We start from the raw sequence: 26426 nt of genomic DNA, 5'->3' as shown, positions 1-26426 counted from the left end.
ACGGAGATTAGCCTTAGAACAGAGAGAGAGAGAGATAGCGAGACAGGGAGGTAGCTACCCCGGACTTATACTATTATACCTGTTTAATATTTCCAAGACAAATAAAAATAGTCCCATACTATTCTTTACCTCTCCCGTCACTACATGACATCTGGTGGGGAAACTACTACAAGATATAAAAGCTGCTCGACCACAAGTCTAAAATATACTTCTCTACAAGTAACTACAAAGTCTTTATGACATTTGGTAGCAGCGAACGTATACGAACCTCGTCTACGAATCAACATTAAATTCCTACAAAATATCAAGATTGACAACAACCAACAATATCAGCTCCTGCCCCCTCCGTCTCCCAGATCATTACGCTGATGCAGAGGTCAAGAGATCACTCGACGCCTTGCAGGTAGCTTAACGACAAACCAGCAAATCTGCGGACATCGTCTCCGAATTAAAAGCAAATTTCTACAAAAGTAACCGAGACTACAAGATTAGCTTCAGTTCTACAAAGTCTACAGCCATCTACAATCAACTACAGCCATCTACAATCAACTACAATTAACAACTCTACGTCGTCTGTATAATCTTCTACACGCACCTACAAGAAGCGGCAGTCTTCATCCCACAACGAGTAAATCACAAGAAAAAAGGACCAAGAATACATCAAGAAAGAAAGAAAACAAACAAACAAACGAAGAGTGAGAGACGACTCACAACTCATAACCACCAGACCTCACCCTCCTCTCTCTGCTACATCCACCAAACCCCCAACGCTTACGCAGGTGTGAAGAGGTCAATGCACGCAGCAAAACACCAAGTCCATATTTACAACTCATCTTACTCACTCGTCTTCACTCAAGTTACTCATCGCTACTCATTCACTCACCACAGCTACCAGTGTGGGAAGCAGACGTCACCATGTGCTGAGATGACATCACAACGCGAGTCTGCCATGCCAAGCAACGTGTGACTGACACCAGGCACTTCTCACCCACTACTCATTACTCATTATTCACATAGCTCCTACTCATATTCACTTATTTTCACAGTTAAGTTGGAAATTCGACGTTCTATGTTGAGGTTTGCCTGGGACAGCCGTTAACCACTACAAATACCAGGCCATGGAGTTTCCTGAGTAATATCGACCATCAACACACCACTAGAATTATCAAGAGATCTTCAATCAAACCTGTATTTTCTTCCGAGATCGACTTTTGTATCGACACACCTCTACGATCTGTATCAAGTGGGTAAAATTATACTTGCTCATTTCTTCTCAGTGCTAAAATTAGCTATATTCAACTTATTTAATCATCTAGTTTGCTAGGACATAAATAAACAAGAGGCGTATTTCATAACATCATATCTTAATGACAGGAATATTTTCGCAACCACCCACGTTAATACCAGATGACACACAATTTGCCACAACATCAGACTCACAATTAAGAGACAGCCCACCCATTGTACAACCCACACCACACGTTATAGATAAGGAAACAAATACGGGAGTTTCGGATGATGAGTGGGAAACCCCTTCAGACGTTGAGAGTATCGACTTCGCAGCTGCCTTAAATACGTATGCCAATATACTTAACAGGGTTCACCGGTCCGGTCATACATATTCTACCATTCCCTCACATAACGATAAACTCGTACAAGTTGAATTAACAGGGCAATCATTAAATATGAATCAAGAAACAAATACTGCTGATCTAAAAACCACACCTCACGTTTTTGTGTATCACGAGGATAAGACTGCCCCAAAATTCTCTGGCACAGACAAGGATCGCATTGATGTCATTTCATTAATCAGTCAGTGCGAACAAATGTTCATCAAACGCCACATACTAGATGAACAAGAGAAAATTGCTATTTTTTCATCTTGCATAAGCCAGGAAAGATGTCCAGCAAGCAATTTATTGCGCTCCGATAAGCTACATCGTGCTAGGACATATGATGAATTTAAAACTGAATTTCTGAAGAAATTTTCTGGAGGTATGAACTTCTTGCCAGGTATAATTCCAGAATTACATAAAATTGTAGATCTTGTAAGGGAGCACACTACAAACCATGTGCTCAGTGAAATAACTGCTGATGTCTCCACAATCAAGAGAACCCTATAAGCTACTCTGGAGAATTCTAAGTGGATAACAGATGATGGAAAGATGTCCCCAGACCTCGTCGTGGACATCATTGGTTATGTAGCTGCCTTGTGTAAATTACCTGATAGAACCCTTAAGATCGCCAAAACAATCGCGTACATCCCTGGAATGTGCTTACTAGACTTAATGAACGAGGTAGAGATGCAGTGCAGTAAAGCAGGTGTGGTCGACACACATGCACATTCTGGTAGAATCAGGGTACCTGAGACAGTATCAGCTGTGAAAACATCAACACCGACCCCAAACAGAGAACAAAATCGATCGCGACCTGAAATGAGGCAGCCCAAACAAACAAAGACGCCTAGACCTCGTTCCCACACGCCTTCCTACAGGCAGTTTCATAAGTTTTCGCGCAGCCCGAGCAGGTCTCGCGCTATAAACAACACTTTTTATGGGAAATCACCTCGTAGGTCACAGTCAAGGGATAGGTCCATTCTGTGTCATTACTGTGCAAAACCAGGACACACAAGGTATGAATGCTTTATCAAGGCAAAAGAGGATAATCAAAAGACACAAGGGTTTGGTCCTTACTGTAGGCATCATAGATACCAAGGGCACTGGACTAGTGATTGCAAAACAGTAGAAAAAATTGTGTCTATGTTCAAATCGGGGGAAGACCAAGTCATGACAAAAAACGAACAAACGTAAAGAAGAACAAGGTTAAACTTCACATAGGAGGCATGTTGGGAAATGAGTGTATCTTGATACCAGCTGTATGTGAGGATCAAAACGTTTCCTTATTTTTAGATACAGGCTCTCCAGTGAACTTAATAACACATGAAGAACTAAATAGAATTCTTAAAAATAAAAAGAAAGTAACTTTTCTGGATGAAGCTGATTTAGAATTAAACACAGTAGATGGTCAAGAGATTACAGTAAAAGGTATGATAAGATTAAATCTCAGTTTCACAGAAACTACAAGACCATTCTCTGCATTGTTCTATATCGTTGAAAACTTAGCAATTAAAGCTCATATGTTACTGGGCTTAAGATCCATGAGAACTGAGAACATAACTATACTCCCACAAATGAATGGAATAGACTTTGATAATGAATTTATAGAGGAAATACTTTCAGAGCCCTCACCGATTGGTAGAAGAGAGCCAAAAAGAATTGGTAATATTAAAGGCTTTAACAAACATACACAAACAGATGAGTGTATAGATCCACTTACACCAGCAACCCCATCCTCCAGAATTAGTGACCCAGCTAACAGTACTGATTTATCAATTTTTCCAGCCCATCTCACTAATGATTTGGTTATACCACCTAATTCATACATGAAGGTTACCATAAAGAGCAAATTACGGAATAGTACTGTTCTTGTCTTAGAAGAATTATGTAAAGTAAAGGGATTGTCAGTAGAAAACGCATTATGTCATACGAACGACGAAGGGCTAACTCAGATATTCATTATTAATCACATGAATGGGGAAGTTCAGTTGAAGAAGGGAACTTGCATAGTTAATATTGAAAAATGTTTAGCCCCTGTGAAGGAAATAAATATTGGTGGAGTAACAAGTGAGATAAAATCTACGGATAGAGAAAGAATAAAGAGAATTTAATTCACTCAGGTGAATTTGACGAAGAAAATGATTTGTTAACCCTGCTGGAAACACACAGGGACACCGTAGCCTTGCCCGGAGAACAATTAGGGTGTACTAACTTGATTAATCACATGATTAATGTGCACCCAGAAACACCACCAATTTTCGTACCAGCTTATCGCATACCACACTCCCAACGTACACTTGCAAATCAGTATGTCGATGAAATGTTAAAGCTTGGAATTATTGAGCCTTCAGTTTCTCCGTTGATCGCTACACTTTTCTTTGTGCCCAAGAGAAATGGAGAAATGCGTGCGGTAGTAGATTACCGTAAACTAAATAATCACACAATCCCTGACAGATTTCCCATGCCATTGCTAAGTGATGTTCTACAGAATATTGGTCCTGAGAATAATATATTCTCGACCATCGATCTCCTAAACGGATACTATCAGATTCCGGTATCTCAGGAGTCACGTAAATACACTGCCTTTTCAACAAACAGAGGCCATTATCAATATACAAGAATGCCAATGGGACTGAGGACAGCCCCCGGTACGTTCCAGCGTCTTATGAATTACGTATTGTCCGGAATTTTAGGACAAGGAATATTTGTATATCTTGACGATATTATTATCGCAACGAAGAATATTAAGGATCATCTCAGGAAATTAGACTTACTCTTACAAAAGCTTAGTGATGCTGGATTAAAAATTAAACTTTCTAAATGCAAATTTTGCTTTAAGGAAATAAATTTCTTAGGCCACAAATTAAGTTCTGATGGTATTCACACCACTGATGACAAAATACAGGCAGTGAGAGATTTTCCTGAACCCACTACGACTGACGAAGTTAGACAATTTTTAGGTCTGGCTGGGTACTATAGGTCCTTCGTACCACAGTTCTCTCATATAGCCTTCCCTCTATTCCAACTACTCAAAAAAGATGCTGTATTCCAATGGGAAGAAGAACAAAAAAGGGCATTTAACAATCTAAAAATTAAACTAACAAATGCACCTTGTTTAGCATATCCGAATTACACGAAATCATTTCTTATTTGTACAGACGCATCAGTTAAAGGATTAGGGGCTGTACTGATGCAGGAAGATAAAAGAGGAAAGAATCAACCAATTGCATTTGCCAGCAGACAGACAAGAGGTGCGGAGAAAAATTATAGCACTACAGACTTAGAGGCACTTGCAGTGATTTTTGCATTACAAAAGTTTCGAGATTTGGTATATGGTTACGAAATCCACTTATTCACCGACCATAAACCACTGGTGGGTATGTTTAAAGAAAAACTCCTTTCTGGGAGGAGAGCAAGATGGAAATGTACAGTTGAAAACTACAATGTACAAATACATTATATACAAGGTAAAATGAATATAGTAGCTGACGCATTATCTAGGAACCCGAACACAATTCAGGTCGCGGCGTTAGATCTCAAAGGAAATATCCCAAACCACGAAGATATCGCAAAGGCACAAAGACTTGACCCAGTATGGTCAAAAGTAATATACAAGTTAGAAAGTGGAGATGACATACAATTACCCAAACTGCATGTCCCACTTGAACAATTCACAATGGTCAATAATACATTATACAAAATTAACTCTAAACAACCAAAACGCCAAAGAAATACTAACCAGTTGGTAGTACCTAATGACATGATACCCCAAGTATTACGAATGATACACGACAGCCCACATGCAGGACACCCTGGAAAGGATAAGACATTCAACCAAGCCCAGCTATTATATTACTGGCCTTCATTACGAAGAGATATACACAATCATATAGACAGATGCGAATCATGTGCGAAACACAAAGGATACCCAATCACACCTGCACCGATGGGTAATTATCCAGTACCACATCAACCATGGGACGTTGTCGCTGTTGATTTACTCAAGATGCCATTATCATACAATAATAACCTATACTTATTCGTAGCAACGGATCATTTTTCCCGTTATGTCATTTTAGCTCCAATTAAAGATAAGACAGCAGAGACAGTAGCAAAGGCAATAACAGATAATGTAATATGTCGCTTTACTACCCCTAAGGTACTAATAAGTGATAATGGAGGAGAATTTAATTCTGAGATCTTACAAGAAATATGTAAACAATACAACATCAAAAAGGTTAACGTTTTGGCCTATCACCCAGCATCGAATGGGTTGGTAGAGAGACAAAATAAAAGGTATTAGATGTGCTACGACACATTCTCAGTGAAAATTATGCAAGCTGGGATGATTGGATTCCCAGAGTAGAGGCCTCCATTAATGGGTCTATAAATAAATCCATTGGTGACACACCACATTTCATTATATATGGCACAGATAAAAAATTACCATATGAGCTCCTAGAAGGTGACAGCATGCCTATATACAATTACGATGATTACTCTAAACTCCGTTTACGTGAATTCCAGGACATTCACAAAAGAGTGCAAAAACAATTAACGATGTCCAAGGAAGAAATGACGGAGGCATTTAACAAAAAGGCAAAAGATTCACCTATCAGCTTAGGAGACATTGTTTACGGAGTCATTCATACGAGAGACAATAAATTATCCCCTAAATTTGAGGGCCCATACAGAGTAATTAGCATAAAGGCAAACAAAGTTTTAATTAAGTCACTTTCAAGTGGCGAGGAAAAACAAGTTCATATTGACCATTTAAAACGAGTTTCAAGGGAATTATCACATAATTATTCAGCCTCGGATACAACCGAACAGGTGAACGTACCTCAAGAAACCAAGCAAGAACACAACAATGATTACAAAATAAATTAAGGTCATATACCAAACAATCGAACATAGGTGCAACTATTCCAATGAAATCTACAGTACATCATTTACGAGAATTAAATATCGATTTAAACTCCTTCTATAAATGAAATAACAGCCAACCGTAACGCACATCATCACTATCATCAACCACAGCTTTATAGGAAATTAATAGATTTTTTTTTTTTCGGTAGGTTACGATGAAGGGACTTATGCTATGGATTCTCCTATACATAGTAAGGGTATATGCGCACCTAGACCCCAAGCATATAGTACGACAAGGATGCCTCATAGCTCCAACGGCCACGACTACAATCGTCAAGGACGTCATGAGTACTGAAATAAGTCTAGATTACTTGTATGACTTACCTACTTATATAGAAAGACTTGCGACGCCGATGCGAACTCTGGACTTCAAGATAGGGAATTATGTTTCACAATCACATATCACCAAGGAAGTGGATGAAATGGTGAAGTTAGCAAAATGGAAACTAGAACAGGCGAAGTCAACTATGCTCGTCATGATCCAAGATCTCCCATCTTATGGAACAGAGGTGCTGAGCGACAGGAACAACATCACACGTACTCGCCAAAAGCGCGGTTTGTTCGATCTGGGCGGCGCAATTCTTGGGAACATCTTTGGATTGGCTACAGAGGATGACCTTAAAGAAATAAACAAAAAATTTAATAAGATAGCTCAGGTACTAACATACCAAGATAAATTCATCACAGGACAGAACTCGGCAATGAAAACAATTGTGAAAAATCTGAAACAAGCAGAAAACGTAGCTCTCGAGAGTATAGATAAAATAAATGACTTGGAGGGTAACGTTACCCTTTTCCAGCACTTCTCCATCATCACAGAACATATTGACACGATTCTACTACAATTAGAGAACACTAGAGATCATTTCCGGGCACTTATGCAAGGAATTTCGAATGCTGGTGATGGCAAGATCACAAATGACTTACTCCCAGTTCATGAGCTACGTCAGATAGTTAGTCAAGGCATACATAAACATAAATTGAAGCCATTGTTCCGCAGTAGGGAATTTATGCAATATTACCCGTACTTGGAAGCAACACTAACACCAACATCAGTGATAGTTCATGTACCATTCATCACGGAAGACCTGTTCACAGTATACCAAATACACCCCTTCCCCTATAGAAACAACAACACTTTAGTCATCATCAACATCAACACAGACACCGAACTCATCATGGTCTCCAAGAGACGAGACACTGTCACTTTCGCAAGTGAGTCAACGATTGAGCGAAAGTGCCGCACATCCTTACATGCTGTTCATCTTTGTCCTGCGTACATTTTCACGTTTCAGCCTACTGATACGGTCCCTTGTGAAATGGCTATCATCAGCAATAACAATATTCATCATCATTGCAACTTCACTTTTGCTCCAGATAAACTTGTACACCATCAACGCATTGGACACTCGCAGTTTTTTTATTTCCCTCATAACACATCAGTTTACATAGTCTGTCCAGATATACCACCATCTCATACATCAGCCTCAGGATTATACATAGCACCAGACTACTGTGCGGTATTTACACCATCCATGTCTACTTTTTCCACCATCAATCACTACGCCATTATCAACCATACACACAAACATTTCCACCCACTGCCTGATATGAACTTAAACATGAGCACAAGTATTAAGTTGACTTCACCTAAGTTTGAAACTATGCAGCTGATCAATGAAACAATGAAGCCCTGGGAAGATTTGAGTTTGAGTATGTTCAACCCATATTATGTGTATAGCCAAGCACCTTCTGTCTTTATAATTATCTGCATTGTGGTTGCAGTATTGCTGTTGGCCATGCACAGAATGCATGCAAGAATTGCTAATTTGGAGTCATTGTTTAGTGGGGGGAGTTAACATCACAGTTAACCACCCTGAATGAAGTGTATATATTTTGTATATAGTATTAATTATATATAAAAAAAATAATAATAATAATAATAATAATAATAATAATAGCTAACACAAAGAAGAATGACCCATATATGACAAACCAGTACCATTATCTTTGAATGAAATATTAATAACTCTTACAATAATCTTAATTTTAAACTATTTTTATTCTTGCATGTATGCAATTCACTATAATAACCCAAGTACATACTGTATTACAGTTAAATAATTTACTTTAATGCATTTATTCCAATATGTATTCAACTTATTTAAAATGTAATATTACTGAATAATCACTATTTACTATGAATAATATATGTATACAATATTCATACAATTATGTTACTTTACAATATTATGTATTTCACTTAATTAGCTTATAAGTTCATTATAATGTGTATGTAGTATGTATTAATATATTATAACTATTAAATGTCGATGGTACGCCATTTTCGCGCGGCCGAGCAAATATAGGACTACATAATAGATAGATAGATAAATAGATAGATAGAGAGACAGATAGAAGCAGGAAGTCAAATGATGAGAAGGTGTTGTGTTTGCGAGAAGCGAGCAGCGCTAAACGCTTACACGGAGGAAAGCTGACGACAGCGGCCAGTAAGGAGATGATGCAGTTAGCTGTCAGCAGTCCTCTCGTGAGAAAGTTCTGTTGCCATGAGGAACATACGTGACACACACACCCTACTACACCAGATTTTAGGAAAGAGAGTTTAGAAGGAGACAAGCGACCCTAGAGAGAGGTCGAGACGGAGATTAGCCTTAGAACAGAGAGAGAGAGAGATAGCGAGACAGGGAGGTAGCTACCCCGGACTTATACTATTATACCTGTTTAATATTTCCAAGACAAATAAAAATAGTCCCATACTATTCTTTACCTCTCCCGTCACTACATGACATCTGGTGGGGAAACTACTACAAGATATAAAAGCCGCTCGACCACAAGTCTAAAATATACTTCTCTACAAGTAACTACAAAGTCTTTATGACAAATAACAGAAATGTCGACTTACTCTACTATAACGGTAGAAGGGGGGGACTGAGGCAGAACACGCTCGTGATCAAACATGCAGCAACTGTGCGTTAAAATTACACAAAGGATGATGAAATCATAGGCTATGTAACAATATATATATATATATATATATATACCGGTCATTATAGGAATATATATAATATAAATATAAATAATTACTTATTTAGTCATTTATATATTATCAGGGGTACCCGGCGTTTCCGGGCCAAAAAGGCGAACATTCAAATCATATTTGGTCTAATTCAACCCTTTTTTCTACTCCAGAAAGACTATGTACCTCTTATGTTTTTGAAGAAGGATTATAAGCGGTCCAGGAACTTTCTATTTCAGCTTTCGCGGACTAACGCACAGTATTTTTGCGCACTTGTTTACTATTACCGGGGACCTCAAATGACCTCAAAATGACCTTGAAGGTCAGCTTAACATAGCCTATGTCCGAACTTGAGGTCATGTGAGTCTTCATGCCAAAACCTGAGCTACTGGGTCCAGTCGTTCTAGCATTCATTACTGGTGACCTCGTGACCTCGGAGGTCAACGTCACGTAGCCTACGTCCGAAATGGAGGTCATGTGTATCTCGATGCCAAAAATTGGGCTGCAGGGGTACCCAGCATTGCCCGGGCCAAGAAGGAGCATATTGTACGTGTGACCTCAGATGATCCAGATCTGAATTTTGATCCCCCTAAAACCATCCTTGGGTCACCCTGATTCAGAATATATATGGGTCTGGGGGTCTCTGGCCCTTGGTTTGAGCGTCACTGAAGGATAAACAAATAAACAATGCGGCTCTTTTATGCAGTATATATATATATATATATATATATATATATATATATATATATAGATAGATAGATATAGATATAGATAGATAGATAGATAGAGATAGATAGATAGATAGATATAGATATATAGATATAGATAGATAGACAGACAGATAGACATAGATAGATAAATAGAAAGAGAGAGAGAGAGAGAGAGAGAGAGAGAGTTAGTCTTGCTACCACCAGACGATTTTACTCAAGTTTTGCACAGACAATCGGAACTAGTAAAGCTACACCATCATTCGTTAACCCCTTTAAGATTATGTGTTTCCAAAGGTGGATAAAATCGTGTGGATATTGCAGTGCTGAGTTGTAATGGTCTTATCAGTATTATTATAACACCATGCCAGTGGTGCGTTATACTGTTCTTTTCAATATTATTATTATTATTATTATTATTACTACTACTACTATTCTCTCTTAACCCTTTAACCGCGGGTGTCATTCCAGAATGACGTTGCAAAAACTGGACCAAACCGCGGGTGTCATTCTCGAATGTTTGTGAATATTTTGAATACCCCGCGTTTTTTCCGTGCGCCAATTGTTTCAAGGGAGAGTAGCTATTAAGTTCTTTCACTCCAGCCGACCCCCACCTCCCTCTTCCCCCCCCTGGGGCCCCACCTCCCACCCCCTGGGCCCCCCACCCCACCCCTGACCAAGCGTGCATCAGTATCTGTCCAGCTGTGTGAGTGACAACACATGTTGATGTGGCAGTGAAGTGCAGGCAATTACAGTGCCTTTTACCTGTCTCAGTGAACACAGAGTGGGTGTTTATCGTATGTGCAGTGTTCATATATGTTTATAGTATTATTATCAGAATGTGATTGGCATTTGGTAATGGTGTGTGAGCGAAAAATAGTGATTACAACACCGCTGATGTGGCAGTGAAGTGCAGGCAATTACAGTGCCTTTTACCTGCCTCAGTGAACACAGAGTGGGTGTTTATCGTATGTGCAGTGTTCATATATGTTTATAGTATTATTATCAGAATGAGGTTGGCATTTGGTAATGGTGTGTGAGCGAAAAATTGTGATTACAACACCGCTGATGTGGCAGTGAAGTGCAGGTAATTACAGTGCCTTTTACCTGCCTCAGTGAACACAGAGTGGGTGTTTATCGTATGTGCAGTGTTCATATATGTTTATAGTATTATTATCAGAATGAGGTTGGCATTTGGTAATGGTGTATGAGCGAAGGTAATGATGTGTGAGCGAAAAATAGTGATTTTACACCCCTCACTTCTAACGGCACTGCCCGTCCTGTGAAAGTCAACGAAGTCATGAAACCTACATCAATGGAAAGCTGAAGGTTAGTACTTTCTAATGGTACCTTATTTTTTTCTCTAGCTTTATTCTGTGCAGAGTTATTAAGGTTAAAAGGTTTGTTTACATTTGGCTGAAACCCCCGCGGGAGAGGACAGTCAGACCAAAACAATACCCGCGGTTAAAGGGTTAAGCACCCGTTAACTGCTCATGGTTGTTTTTTGGAGGTGTCTGTAGTGCTCAGACATAGGGGTAAAACTGAAATTTCCCGAAGGCCAAATTATGTCTTAGGAATTGAGAGAATACATGCCAAAGTATATAGTAACATAATATTAGCTCAATATTTACCTTGCTAAAGCCGTGGAAGAACATCGAAGTGTCTGATACCCCATTGGAATGTATGGTTTTCGTTATCGTTTTTGAAAGCTCCAACATGCTTGCATGCGCCGGTCTTGGTCACCGTGGCCCTATATTCGACCTGCATCCGCGCGGCCAGGGCTGTACTGAGCAGTCTCACTCGGAACAGCCCAGACTGTATAGAGTAGTTAACGGGTGAAGAAGTAAATTGTTTGTATTGGCTCAATTTCAAAGCTACGGCCAACATACTTTACCATCTGAGTTCCCCAGCTGGCGGTTTCGTATGACCCAGTGTCATCCAGTTCCCTGTACTGGTTTTCCAATTACATCCAAACACCTATGAAATAAACTATTCGCGGATTTCCAGAAACCGCAAAAGGTAACCTACAGACTTGAAATGTTTGTGGGACATAGCCAAGGTCGGGAACCGGGTCTAAAATGATTATGGGCCCATTTGGGCCAGTAGTTTCTGGGATCGCCTTGGGGGTTAATGGAAAGTACTTCGGGCTTTGTCATTTTTGCTCTGCAAGGATTTTGCTTGCACCTTCGCCCAACGTGTTTGACACTCTTCCAGGGGGGCCCTACTACACCAGCTCTTCACTTTCAAGTGCTCACTAGATGAAGGGCGTTGAAATCACCAAGTCCAGCAATAGCTTGTCATATGGTGAGTTATTGAAATTGCTAATAGCAATTTCCGCGTTCTAGTTGTTATTATTATTATTATTATTATTACTGTTGTTGTTGTTGTTGTTGTTTGTACTGTTGCCACACGATTTCATTCTGAACAGAACACGTGTAGTATGGACAGGGTTTAATGACAGCTATATGTATCCCCACCAGAGTGGAAAGCAAGATTCACATACAAGGCCTCATCGTATAGAAGGGGTTAATGAAAGGAAACTAAGCCAAATAATCTTGATCTATTCGAAACCTCCATGCCTGGAGAGAGAGAGAGAGAGAGAGAGAGAGAGAGAGAGAGAGAGAGAGCACTCCCACCTACCTTGCGAAGATCGGAGTGCAGGGCCTCAAGAAATGCGTCTTTGTTCTCCTCGTACATAACTTTCAGGCGCTGCAGCTGCTGCCTCCGGAACTCCACCGAGAGGGTGCGTCCGCTATTGAACGCCCTCCGAGCTCGCTGCACGACCTGGGGTAACAACAGGGATTAATACATATTGTTACAGCATGGCGACTTCAGAACTTGTGAATACAACATAAAGATAATAGATTATAGGGTAAGAATAAAAACTGCATTCTAAGCGCCTTTGGAGATTCTGTGGCTCCTCTTCCTTCACGATTTATTCTGCACTCAGCTACACAAAATTGTCTTGTATAATATAGATGCAAATTACGGATATATATTGATACTCGCTGCCTGTTGTCAGGCCACGCTTCGGAAGACGGTCTCGTATGATCACTGCATGTGTACAGCGGACTCCCTGTTGTGTGGTGATATTAGATTTACCAGCCACTCACGAAGGTTGTCATCCCTTCGCCAGGTGGTATTAGCTTGCAATTTAATCCCATAGCGAATGAAGGACTGCATTGCACTTCTTGTCTCTTTTCTCTACTTACCTACCTCTATACCTGCCTACTTCACCCCCTTGTTTACCTCCTTACCTACCTCCCTGCCTACCTACATACCCACTTTCCTCCCTCCCTGTCTACTTCCCTACCTAGTTTCTTTCCTGTCTGCCTACCTACCTATCTACCTTCTAGCCTGCCTGCCTACCTACCTGCCTACCCTCTTGACTTCCTATCTGCCTCCTTGGCTACCTCTCTGATAACACTACCTCCCAGCCTGCCTGCCTGCCTGCCTGCCTACCAAACTTCTCGCCCACTTACCTATCTACCTACCTACCTCTCTACCTCCCTGCCCGTCTTCATCAGGTAATAAGGTAGAGATTCAGATGTTTAATTAAAGTTTTTTGCAATTTAAGTTTTCTGCGGATTGTCTCAACACTGTGGTGAAGGCATAAATTACTGTATTCCACACCCCCTTTCTAATGTCATCAATGTTATGTCTATGCTTCTGTAATTAAAGACGTTTACTCCCTGGCCGTAACTTATTATTATTTTTGAAAATGTTGGGGTTGCTCTGAGACCGTCCACCACTTTGACGAGGCCATATCGTCGGCTTAGATTCACTTTACCCCTCAATCGTCTAAATCGGTCCATAACTGTGACCTAACCTGTGTCAGCCGTGGTAAAGCCTTCAGATTTCGTTGTTGGAAAAAAGACATATATAACATACAAGATAATGTCAAGGCGTAGTATGAATAGTAATTTGATGAGTAAAGCGCGCTTCAGAGTCTCCAGTGCCACCAAATATACAGCCCATAATAAGGACTGAACATAACAATGATATACATCTCCCTCTCCTGTACGATGAGTCGATGGCACTATGTACATCTATACCTTGATATCCCTATGCAATTATATTTTCAGCTTTAAAAGGAAAGCTAGCAGTGAAAAGGCCAACTGTTATTCACGTCCAACCCATTTACCATGAAATGCTTCCCCTTTAAAAAAATAGTCAGGGATTAGGACACCATCTGTGAAAACTATTTTCCCCCACAACAAGGTCTCTTGTGTTAGCGGTAGCTATTTGCGCTCCTCTAAACATAGACATACAGACACACACTCACTGACTGTTCTTATAATATCATAAAACATATTTTACATAAAATCTCATCATACATTTATAGACATTCACAGTGAATAAGTCAATACTCTATAATAATAAATATCAGTAATAATTAGAACGTTAATTTTAATGTTAATAAATATAATTTGTTAAAATAAGAAAGTTAATCATAGCACCCAAGTTTTAAATACACTATTATAATTAAATATAGTAGTAATAAGGGTAATATTAATACAGTTTCATTATAATAGGACTAACGTACACTCCATCAAATTACAAACGAACTACTTACTCAACCCTCACAAAATTTTCTATCACTATCTCGTAATTATAACCAATACTAAATAAACCTTGTTAAACCAACGTGCCTTACTACACTGAGGTGCCTCCACCTTACCACCAAAACACACACACACACACACACACACACACACACACACACACACACACACACACACACACACACACACACACACACACACTGCCGCTACACCACACACCACTCTCACCCCTACACCGTAACGCCTGAAGACCCAGTACCAATGAAGAAGGCTCCACAGTCCTGCACCACACCCACTAGCCACCTATTCAACTCTTAAACAAAGAATCGCTGTTTTACTTCAATTCAAACTTAAAATACATAGCAGTATCAGTTCAGCTGATTATTAGTATAAGACAGACTACTGTAATTAGATATTAAATGATATGCAAAAATAGAGAAAATCGAGCAAACTGCTTCATAACTTCATCATATGAAGTGCTAAAATAGAAGTACAACAAGTACATTTTTCCATTCATATCAAATCTAAATTTAAAAAATCAAATAGTAAGGCAGTAGTTCTGCTAACATTAGTTTTAGTTTCCATTTAAAAGTACTACAAAAAGTAGCCATGATCCATCCATCCATCATTATTACTGTATTATTAATACTATACTGTAGTATAAAAACATTATGAACACCACGGCCACGCCACAGTATTGTTGTCAGTGATCCAGTAGGCAGCATAAGTGCATCTGGTGCTCATGTGCAACAAACAGGTCGTTGTGTACATATTGCAGGCTGGGACCTCTCTGCATGAATGTGTTAAGGAATCACAGCGACCAGAAACGGCACTTGACCGCTTCCAACATCGCAGGTGACACAATGGTGACATGGAAATTTATGAGGAGGTCACTGACACTATACACGATCACACGGACGTGCGTGGTGGTGAAAGACCTCGCGGTGAAGCGAGGGATAGGGATAGACGCCCAGATGTGAGAGATATGGAAGTGCGGGGAGGGTTAAATCACCATGGGGAAGAGAATAATAGTGAAGCTGGGGATGAGGAACGTTAGGAAGTTTACAACAGAAATGAAACTCGGGATGAAAACCACCACAGAGAAGTGCAAGAAAGAGGGAATCATCCAGGTATCATAATCTTCAGAACGGTAGTGAAACAACGAGGAAGCAGAACAACCTAACAGGTCTATGCGAGAAGGTCATCCCACATACTGGCTGGGCATATCCAGAGAAAATGCAGAAACTTGGGTGAACTCAACATATAATGAAATTATTGGATGGTCTACAGGTAACCTTTTAGAATCTTCCAATGGCAATGCTGCAATTGACATGATCAAGGAAATCACTCGCCTCATAGCAAATTACAATAATAACTCACACATCGCCTCACTCTCTCTAAGGTCCTTGCACTGATACCATATCTCTTCTTTAACAAAACCCGCCTAAGAGCAAGCATTGCAGGAAAATACTAAGGTCATCCAAAGGCGCGTTGAAACATGGAAAAGAGGCGAAATTGACAACCTACTTGAGGAAGCAAGGGCCCTGCAGATGAGAATAAACAACCGAGGCAGAAGAAACCAGAACACCAACGATGTGACTAGGATTTTTGGCAGCAAGATGAGACAGGGGAAGGTTTCGATGGCGACAAGATCCTTGTCAGCTGAATCACTAAAAGGAGTACTTGACTTGACAGAAGAAACAATGCAACAACTAAAGGAATAACACCCAACTGCACGACAAGCAAGTACCTAATCAAAGTTTGATGGGAACTACACTCCTCCCAATTCTGTCATATGTAATAGGATAACCGGAGATATGGTGTGGAGGAAGGCAATGCATACACAGGGAGGGGCAGGACCGTCAGGCCTGGATGCAAAATCTTGGCGAGTAATCCTCAGTAACATCAAGTTAGCGGAGGCAGCAACAGACCAGTGTAACACCATTGCTTCACTGGCAAGGAAGCTGGCTTCAAGTCAGTGCAACAACATTGAATCACTGACGACATGCTGACTAATCCCCCTAGATAAGAATCCAGGATGCAGGCCCACCGAGGTTGGTGAAATCTTAAGACGGATTATAGGAAAATGCATCATGAAGGTGGTGAAAGATGATGTTAAGCAGTTTTTTTTTTTTTTTTTTAAGCAAGGAAGAAGGAACTAAAGGCCAGCAGCCCGCAAACTGTTCCCTCCAAGCAAAAACAAAAACAATACAAATGAAAGCCAAATTCAAGATCCGATCATTTCGAGATGCCTGGACACACTTCGTTTGAAAGACTGGAGATCATAGGAAGCAGGAAATACAGACAGGGGAAGACAGTTCCAGAGCTGACTTGTTGTATAAATGAAGAACCGGAAGTAACGGTTAACTCTTGCATTAGAGAGTTGGACAGAAAAGGGATGAGAGTTTGTTGCTAGACAGGTGCTACGCGCCCGTCGTAGAGGTGGAGGGATGCAAGCAGACAGTTCAGAGGAGCAGTGACCATTGAAGTAGCAAAAGAAAAAGATAAAAATGCAACAGTGTGGCGAAGAGACAGAGGTTAAAAGGGGCCAGTAAGAGGAGGAGAGTTAATGAGACGAAAAGCCTTTGACTCCACCCTATTGAGAAGAGCTGTATGTGGGAAGCTTCCCCACGCATGAGAGTTGTACTCAATACAGAGGTGAATAAAACCCGTGTATAAAGTCAACAACTGTGCAGGGGTAAAGAAGGTACGGAGTCGGCTCAGCAACCTCCAAGTGTGTGCAAGCAAGCAGGCAGGAGGTGAGGCAACAGTTCACTCTAGGAAAATATATGAGGAAGAGGACTGTCAGGCAGCATTATTAGTTGATGCCTCAAATGCATTTAATTCCATCAATTGCGAGGCAATGCTCCACATCGAGGTTCAATACCCAGCATATGCCCAATATGTGGAAAACACCTACAAAGAACCAGCAGACCTCTACATTGTAGGTAAGGCAGCTGCTCATGATGTCGGTGTAATGCAATCCACAAAAGGAACTGCCCAGGGGGACCCTGTTGCCATGGCTATGTACGCCCTGGCGATGACAGTGCTGCAACAACAGATCAAATACAGAGCCACCAGTGTAAATCTGGTAGCCTATGTAGATGATGTGACAGGTGCTGGCAAGGTGGAAGACGTGAGGAAATGGTGGGACCTTGTAACATCTCATGGCCCTGATATAGGTACTGCCCTAATGCAAGTAAGTCCATCTTGATCGTGAAACCAGATTACCGTCAAGATGCACAGGAGGCCTTTGGAGACACAAACGTGATAGTGACTATGGAAGGTCAGAGGCATCTAGTTGCTATGACTGGAACTAAGAATTCAAAGAACAATATGTGAATGATAAGGTAAAGACATATACTATCCAGCCATGCAAAAACAGAACCCCATGCATCATACAGCTCATTTACTTATGGTGTAAAGCACAAGTGGACCTTCGTGATGGGGACCATACCAGACATCGAGTTGCTGCTACAACCACTGGAAGATGCCATCAGGGATTCATTCCTCCCATCTCTGACCAATGGCCACATCCCCACACCAGAAGAGGGGGACCTTCTAGCACTACCACCCTGGATGGGAAGCCTCTTCATTATAAATCCAGCAGCCGTGGCAAGCTACGAACATAAAAATTCATTTAGGCCCAACGAGTCCTTGTCACAGAAGATTTGCGCTTAGTTTGAGACGAGTGAAATCGACCACCAAAGGCAGAAAGACATGAAGACAAAGATAGGCAAGGAGTGAGCAGCAAGACAAAAGGACCAGCAGCAGCACGTAACCGAACATCTAACACTAGACCAACACAGAAGAGTTGAAATTGCATAGGAGGTTGGGGCATCGAACTGGCTAACAACCCTGCCTCTCAAAGCAAAAGGCTTTCATTTAAACAAACAAGAATTTAATGATGCTGTTGCCTTGAGATATGGGTGGCCAATAGATAACCTATCTCAACACTGAGCCTGTGGCACCGCCTTTGATGCAAACCATGCAATGGTTTGCATGAAGGAAGGCTTTGTTTGCATCTGACATGATGAACTATGCGACCTCACTGCCAAAATGCTGCATGAAATATGCCATGATGACACGACTGAGCCAGCTCTGCCACCCCTAGACGGTGAGCACTTCACGCACAGAACAGCAAACACATCATATGATGCAAGAGTGCATGCCAGTGCTCGAGGTCTCTGAACACGTGGGCAGAGGGCTTTCATTGACATTAGGATATTTGAACCTATGGCGGCATGTCATTGTGAACTGTCTCTCGCATCTGCACACAAAAAGAATGAACAAGAAAATAAACTGTTAAGAAAGGATCCAACGTGTGGACCACGATAGATTCACTCCTCTTGTGTTCACATCAGGTGGGATGGGTCCAGAGGCGGTGAGATTCTACTCGAGACTGGCAGAAGTTCTTTCTGAGAAGAAGTGTCAACCGCAGAGTTCTGTTATGGCCTAGATGAGATGTCGACAGTCATCCTCCCTCGTGAGGTCTGCACTCCTATGTCTCAGGGGCACAAGATTATCAGTCCTCAGGCCAGTTTCTCTGGCGGGTATGGACTACGAAGCTGATGTGGTCAAGAGTCGCATAGACCAGCGACTCCAATAGATTAATGTCTTTATTAACACTGTAATGATAATGAATAATAAAATAATGTAATAAAAGTATAAGTAATATAGATGGTTGGTAACCATAGCTGCTGGCATGCTTAGGCCAACAGACTGTTATATAAAGGTTAGTTAACCTCCACATTACAACTGCAAATGGTGAACTCTATTAGGAAGGATGGTTTTGGTCTTCACAATATAATTCCTCAATAGATGGAGATGATCTCAAAAAATAAAGTAGTAGTAGTAGCAGTAGTAGTTATAGTAGTAATAGTTGTAGTGTAGTAGTAGTTGTAGTTGTAGTGTAGTAGTAGTTGTAGTTGTAGTAGTAGTAGTTGTAGTGTAGTAGTAGTAGTCGTCGTAGTCGTACTGTAGTACTAATAGCAGTAACAGTAGTTGTAGTTGTAATAGTAGTAGCTGTTGTTCCATAGGCAGTCTGGCTGAACAGTCCCGAGTCCCTAAGGATGGCCATGGCCAAGACTGGGCTTTCCCACAGAGCTCTCAAGGAGTGTATGTTGTGTTGTTGGCACATGCTGTAGTGTGCAATACAGTCTTCCATAATGTGCTTGATAGTACGGGTTGCTGTGTTGCATCCTGGACAAGCATCAGCGACTGAGTCATCCAGCCTCTTCTGATAACTCAAGAGGACTGCATGATGCCCACATCTCAGTCTGGCCAGGTGGACCCTGTCCTCACGAGGGAGGTAGGATTCAGAAGGATGGATATCAGGAGGCTGTGCATGCAGCTGTGTGTTGTCTTTGAATGACTGAATGGAACTGTGAGCGATTTGAGCTTGGATATGCTTCTGGAAGCTGGTTTGAGGCAGGTGAGGGTGGAGAGATGACACTGTATGATATCATGTGCTGGGTGTTGTTTTGATGTTCCCTGATGTGTGTTGATGTACTGCCATGTAGTGTAGTGGATGGTGTTGTTTGTGGAGGCTGCAGCAAAAATTTGTGTGCCTCTCCTGTCAACTGTAGATGATCCTTGACTTTGAGGACTTTGGTTTCTTGGTGAAGGTGATCTGTAGGTGTAGTAGCTGTGCAGCCTGTGATTACTTTTAGGGCCTTGTTCTGTATAGTCTGTGGGGTGTTGTAGTGTGTTTTAGTGAGGTTAGGAGCCCAAGCAGGGGTTGCATAATTCATCACTGAAAGTATTCCGCATATTGTTTGTACACCGTGGTGGTAGTTTCTTTGATGTGTCCGAATGTTGTATGGGCAAGTGACCTTAGGGAGTTGAGTCTTGGTGTTATTTTATCTTTAATGTTTGTGATGTATTTTTTAAATGACATTGATGTATTGTATGTTACATCAAGGATTTGGTGTGTGTGTGTGTGTGTGTGTGTGTGTGTGTGTGTGTGTGTGTGTGTGTGTGTGTGTGTGTGGTAGTGGGGGTGTTGTTTATGGTGAGGTGTGGAATATGACTATGTTCTGCTGTCCAGTTTTTGAGAAGGGTCACTGCAGATAGAGCTGGTACTATATTGAGTCTGTTTGTGGTGAACCTTTCATATAGTGTGTTGAGGTAAGGTTGAAGGATGTGAGCAGCTGTGTTTGCGTTTTGGTGTGTACATGTAAGCGTTATGTTGTCTGTACAGGAAGCTATATTTGTGGGTATGTCATGCATGTATAGGTAAGAGAGTGTAGGGAACAAAACAGATCCTTGGGGGACGCCATTTGTGAAGTTTCTTATGTTCAGTGACTGACCAGTAAATATTACATGTGCACATCTGCCTGCTAAGTAGTTAGCCAGCCATCTTTTTGTGTTATTGTGCATGCTTGTTTTGAATATTATGTTTGTGATACTATGACGAGGGATGGCATCAAAAGCTCTGCTAATGTCTAGTGTGACCAGGAGTGTTCTGTGTGGTGGCCTAGCTGAATTGATGCCGTCAAAAACTCTTTGTGTAAGGTCCGTAACAAGAATGTTTGTGGAATGTTGCGGCCTAAAACCATGTTGTGATAGGGCTATGGGGATGTGAGGTGTTACCAATTGTTATACTAGTCGTTCAGTGACTTTGGAGGGGGTATAGAAGAGTGTGATAGGGCGACGTGAGAAAGGCAGCGTGAGGTCTTTGTTGGGTTTGGGGATAGTGATGATAGTACAATGCTTCCAGATGTTGTAGCTGTTGCTGTTGTTACTGTTGGTAAACCCCGGTCTGTCTGGCCGAGCAGACCCGTCGACCACATGTAGGCTAAGCAACCTCCTCTTTGAGGCGGTCCCAAAGGTACAGTATACACCATGCTGGGATTCAGCGTCCCCCTGTGGTAGACAGAGCCTCACTGGGGTTAGACCAGGGTCCTCCCCAAGGGGAGATGCAGGGAAATGTGGAGAGGTGTGGCTCCCAGGTGAATGCTGCAGCTGCACCACCCACGATACACAGTCCCACCACCTGTAGGTTCGCCTTCAAAGCTAGCGTCTAGAACGCAAGTCCGCAGAGTGACGAGACTATCCAAGGGGTCGATAAATGGCTGGGGAGTCAAAAAGGGGTCGATAATTGGCTGAGGGTTAACAGGGGGTCGATCAATGACAGAAGGTCGACTGGGGATCAGTTAATCTGCCGAGGTCGAAAGCTGAAATGCGTATAGGAAATTTAAAATTAAGTACATACAACATCATGCAGTTAATTATGAATTATTGCTACATGTCTTACGTACAAGTGTACAAAAAAGTATCGTTACGACTGTGTGCTAAACAATATGACAAACGACGATGGTTAGGAAAAACAGGCAGGGGGCTACAAAACTGTTGGTACCCCTGCATATCCAATAATGTTGGATATGCATGGGATACAAGAGGCATTTCCTGTGGTTGAGGTAATAATTGCGTCGATATGAATGTATCAACCCTTCGGAAACAGCAGATATTGTAGTGTTCGTTACTTATCAATCGGACCCCTGAGTAACGATACTTTTTTGTACAGTTGTACAATTATACTGAAAATGACACCTTAATTTATGGATCATTAGCCAGAATCACATGACGTGACTGCACCATTATAATGTCTCTTACATGGATCAATTTAACTGAATTTTGATTTTTATAGTCATGTGCACTGTTTTTACTAATACCCTTGTACTGGATAAGAATATTTGCTGCCTTTACTGTACACATGAGCTCTTCATAACTCTTGTCCCGTCCACTTCCTGTATCCCGCCCCTCGTACCTCCCACCTTCTCCCTTGTCACTATTATCTCCCCTGTCCCAGGAAGGATATACGTACTATGGGGTCACAGAAGTATCAGAGCACAGGGGGTCCGATGCCCACCGCAAACATTCGAACAACTGCTGATGTTTATCAAGGTCTGATCGCGTATGAAAAATGTCTGTTGATATGATCATAACACCTGCTATATATTTGCAAGAGGATATTGATAGTTGGCGACAACGACACCACCCAACATCAGGGCTACCAACGTGTGGTAGGTCGTTGGTGTGGTAGGACGGACACTAATATTTCAGTGACCTTGTTCTGTGGTCCCAAACGTTTCACTCATATTGTGTACCGATACTTTTGTGACCCATAGCACGTGTAGTATTCCTGTTCACTTGCCGTACTGAAAGTATACTCCCGGCATCACACATGAACCCAGACTCGTACTGTGGAGAGCCAGTACATTTCCAACACCCATTGCGATTGGAGTGGTGTCAATGAATTGCCATGCCTTTGCTAACAAGCATAATGGTAGCTGATGATACCAAGAGGAAGTGCTGATAATATTCACAAGAATATTTGACATTTGGATTCATAACTTCGTTTACCAATTAAATAATGCCTATGTGTCTATTATGTGATGAGACTTTCAGTAATGATACCATGAAACCTGTGAAAATGAAAGACCACATTGAAAGAGCTCACTCTTATCAGAAAAATAAATATCTTGATTATTTTAAGGCACTGGAAAAAAAAAATCGACCAAAATTAAAGACATTTTTCAAGGCATCTGCCAAGGCTGAAAATGAAGAAGGACTGAAGGCATCATACAGTGTCTCCCTCACCAATGCAAAGAAAGGAAAATTTCATACAGCTGGTGAGATCGTAATTCCAGCAATTAAGAGATGACTGAAACTGTTATGAAGAAAGACCCTCAACCTGTCCTAAAATGTCTGCCATTAAGAGCCAATACAGTGCAACGACGAACTGATGAGATGACCGATGATGTGGAAAATTTTTTTTTTTGTCTTCCTAACTTCAACACTCCAAGTTTTCTCTCCAACTCGATGAGTCAACCTTCGGCAGTTCAAATATTCATATGGCCTATGTAAGGCATTACAGTCCAAGTCAAAAGCACATTGTTCACGAATTTTTGTTTGCCAAACATCTTAAAGCTGTGCCAAAGGTGAGACAATTTTCCGGTGTTTAGAGAGATGTTTGGAGAAGCACTGTACTGTCTACTCATCAGCAATATTACAGCAGTGGCTACTGATGGTGCGCCAGCAATGTCAGCCGCTACAAAAGATTTGCCACTTTACTCAAGGAGAAGGTACCTGATATACACCCACTAAAAGAATTATCGTCACTCTTTTAGCATGATAAAATCTGACACACCGGGCAAGAGATCTGACAATAAACTCCTGAGGTAACGCGCTTGGTTGGTATCCTTGACCTGCTGAGCCTTAAATCTGTATTCATAGTGGAATCAGAGACTTCGTAGCATTGCTTACTAAGCAATTTGTTTTGCGGATCGTCTATCACTGCCTTTTACATTGCTTTGAGAGTTTGGGAATCAACCCGAAGCCAATCTGAACATGAGCACTGCTCATATAATGCTCAAGTCGTACAAGCTGAAGCAGTTTCATAGGTGACGCATTCCTTATATTATATGCAAATCTAGAACTGTCTGAGGTAATAGCTTGTCCTAAAATAAAGGAACACGCCTACTGATCACCCCCTCTGCAGTGCTGTTATCTTCTTTGTCCAACTGGTGATATACCATTCTCAGTTTCATAATCCATGCACTACTACTTTCACATGTCATTGGAGTGGTCAGTATTATGGCAATACTATGGTACATACTGCATAAACTTCACATGCTTTGTTCATGGCGTGTTGTTTATATTGGGCAGTTAGGCCTAGAAAATTTGTTATCAACCCATTCTTAACCTGCCGCATGCCCACTATTTTTAGCCCTATGGGTCACCTCAGTGCCGACCATTTTTCGACCTTTTTTTTTTTTTTTGGCTAAAATGAGAGATTTTGATGTGGAAACAACGAATTTCGCCATTAAAATGCTGACCGAGGCTTGGAAATGGGTTTCATTCAGTCCGGTATACTCATATACAGGTATAGTCGCTCTCTCACGCTCACTACGTACATGAGAGAAAGCCTTTTTCTATGTAAGGTATACTCAGGTATTTGTGCTGGGAAGGTATAGTAATGTTCAGTACACTTTTTTGATTACTTATTACTTCAGCCTCTATCACAATTTGCGTGTCTTTCTCACTGTGAATGCATTATCTTACATTTACTTGAAGATAGGTACAACCTGACTTCATTATGTACAGTCCTGGCACTTACAAGAAGGTATTTACAACTTGACTTGGTGGATGAGTTTGGGAGAGTGTGTAAGAAACGGAACCTAAAGGTGAATGTAGGGAAGAGTAAAGTGATGGTCTTTGAGAGAGGTGAAGTCAGTGAATGTACAGCGAGGTTGGATGGTGAGGAATTGGAAAATGTGAGTACGTTTAAGTATTTGGGTAGTGTGATGAGTAAGGATGGAGGTTTGGAGGGTGAAGTGCTTGAAAGGGTACAGCAGGGAAGAAAGGTTGCTGGTTCCTTGAAAGCAGTGATAAGAAACAGGGAAGTGAGCATGGAAGTAAAAAAGTTACTACATGACAGTATTGTGATACCAACTCTAACATACGGAAGTGAAGCTTGGACATTGTTGGAAGGACACAAGTCAAGAGTGAGAGCAGTGGAAATGAGTTATTTAAGAGGAGCCTGTGGAGTCACGTGGAGAAACAGGCTGACGAATGAGGATATAAAGGAGCGTTGTGGTGTGGATGTGGATGTGATAGGAAGCGTTGTGAGGAACACACTGAGGTGGTTTGGCCATGTGGAGAGGATGGAGGGTGAAAGACTGACGAAGAGAGTGTATATGAGTAAGGTGGAGGGTGGAAGAGGGAGGGGGAGACCGAGGATGAGATGGAGGGATGGGGTGGAGAGGTATATGAGAGAGGGGGGTGTGAGTTGGGAGCAGGGCAGTGAAATGGCGGGGGACAGGGCGACTTGGAGGCGATTTGTTTGTGGCCACCCCAAACGGGATTGAGGCGTCTGGCAATAGATAGATAGATAGATAGACTTCACTATATAGTCCTTACTCTTACAAGAAAATATTTACAACTTACACTTACATGAAAATATTTACAAAATAACTTCACTATGTACAGCACTGGGTGAGGCACACAGGCAGAGTGAGGCAGAGCGAGTGAGTGTATGGCCTTGACAGCCTGGGGGATGGTAGAGGAGCAGTTACCTTACATGTCTGCCAATTTTTACCAGCGAATCTTGAAAAATGTGGTCACAGTGAAGTTGTTTATTTTAGACCGTTTTAAAACGGCACTGGCACTGGGCGCACAGTTATGTCAGACCGTTTTAAAACGGCACTGGCACTGGGCGCACAGTTATGTCAGACCGTTTTAAAACGGCACTGGCATGCGGCGGGTTAAATTGCTAATGGTGGTTGTCATTGTATCATAACAGGTAAGAAAATCCTCAAGTGGTAACCTCGGATATGATGGTGTCAAGCAGACAAATTGCACTTTGATTTCTATAGTATCTATTGGATAATGCTTTGGTGTTTTTGAGACCTTCCTTCAAGCATTATGTCCATTGCTATGAATTATTCATTAAACACAACATGATGCTACAGGAGTTATACTTTATCTGCAGGGAGAGAGAGAGAGAGAGAGAGAGAGAGAGAGAGAGAGAGAGAGAGAGAGAGATGGGGGAGGAGAGGAGAGATTG

General features: G+C 41.4%; 1 protein-coding gene across 1 annotated transcript in view; it reads right to left on the bottom strand.

Annotated features, from left to right (window-relative positions):
• The window catches only part of LOC145409310 (aldehyde dehydrogenase, dimeric NADP-preferring-like), a gene marked incomplete at its 5' end in the record, with an annotated part of 131970 nt that extends 118888 nt beyond the window's left edge, over window positions 1–13082 (bottom strand). The window contains one exon of the mRNA XM_080279784.1: window positions 12930–13082. Within this exon, the coding sequence (XP_080135910.1) occupies window positions 12930–13082 (153 nt within the window). The remainder of the gene's footprint in view (window positions 1–12929) is intronic.
• Between the last annotated feature and the right edge of the window lie 13344 nt (window positions 13083–26426).

This window comes from Coenobita brevimanus, chromosome 80, assembly GCF_032717465.1.
Source record: "Coenobita brevimanus isolate Jiangsu-jjx chromosome 80, ASM3271746v2, whole genome shotgun sequence".
Classification (NCBI taxonomy): Eukaryota; Metazoa; Arthropoda; class Malacostraca; order Decapoda; family Coenobitidae; genus Coenobita; species Coenobita brevimanus.
This window is presented reverse-complemented; position numbering and strand designations above follow the sequence as displayed.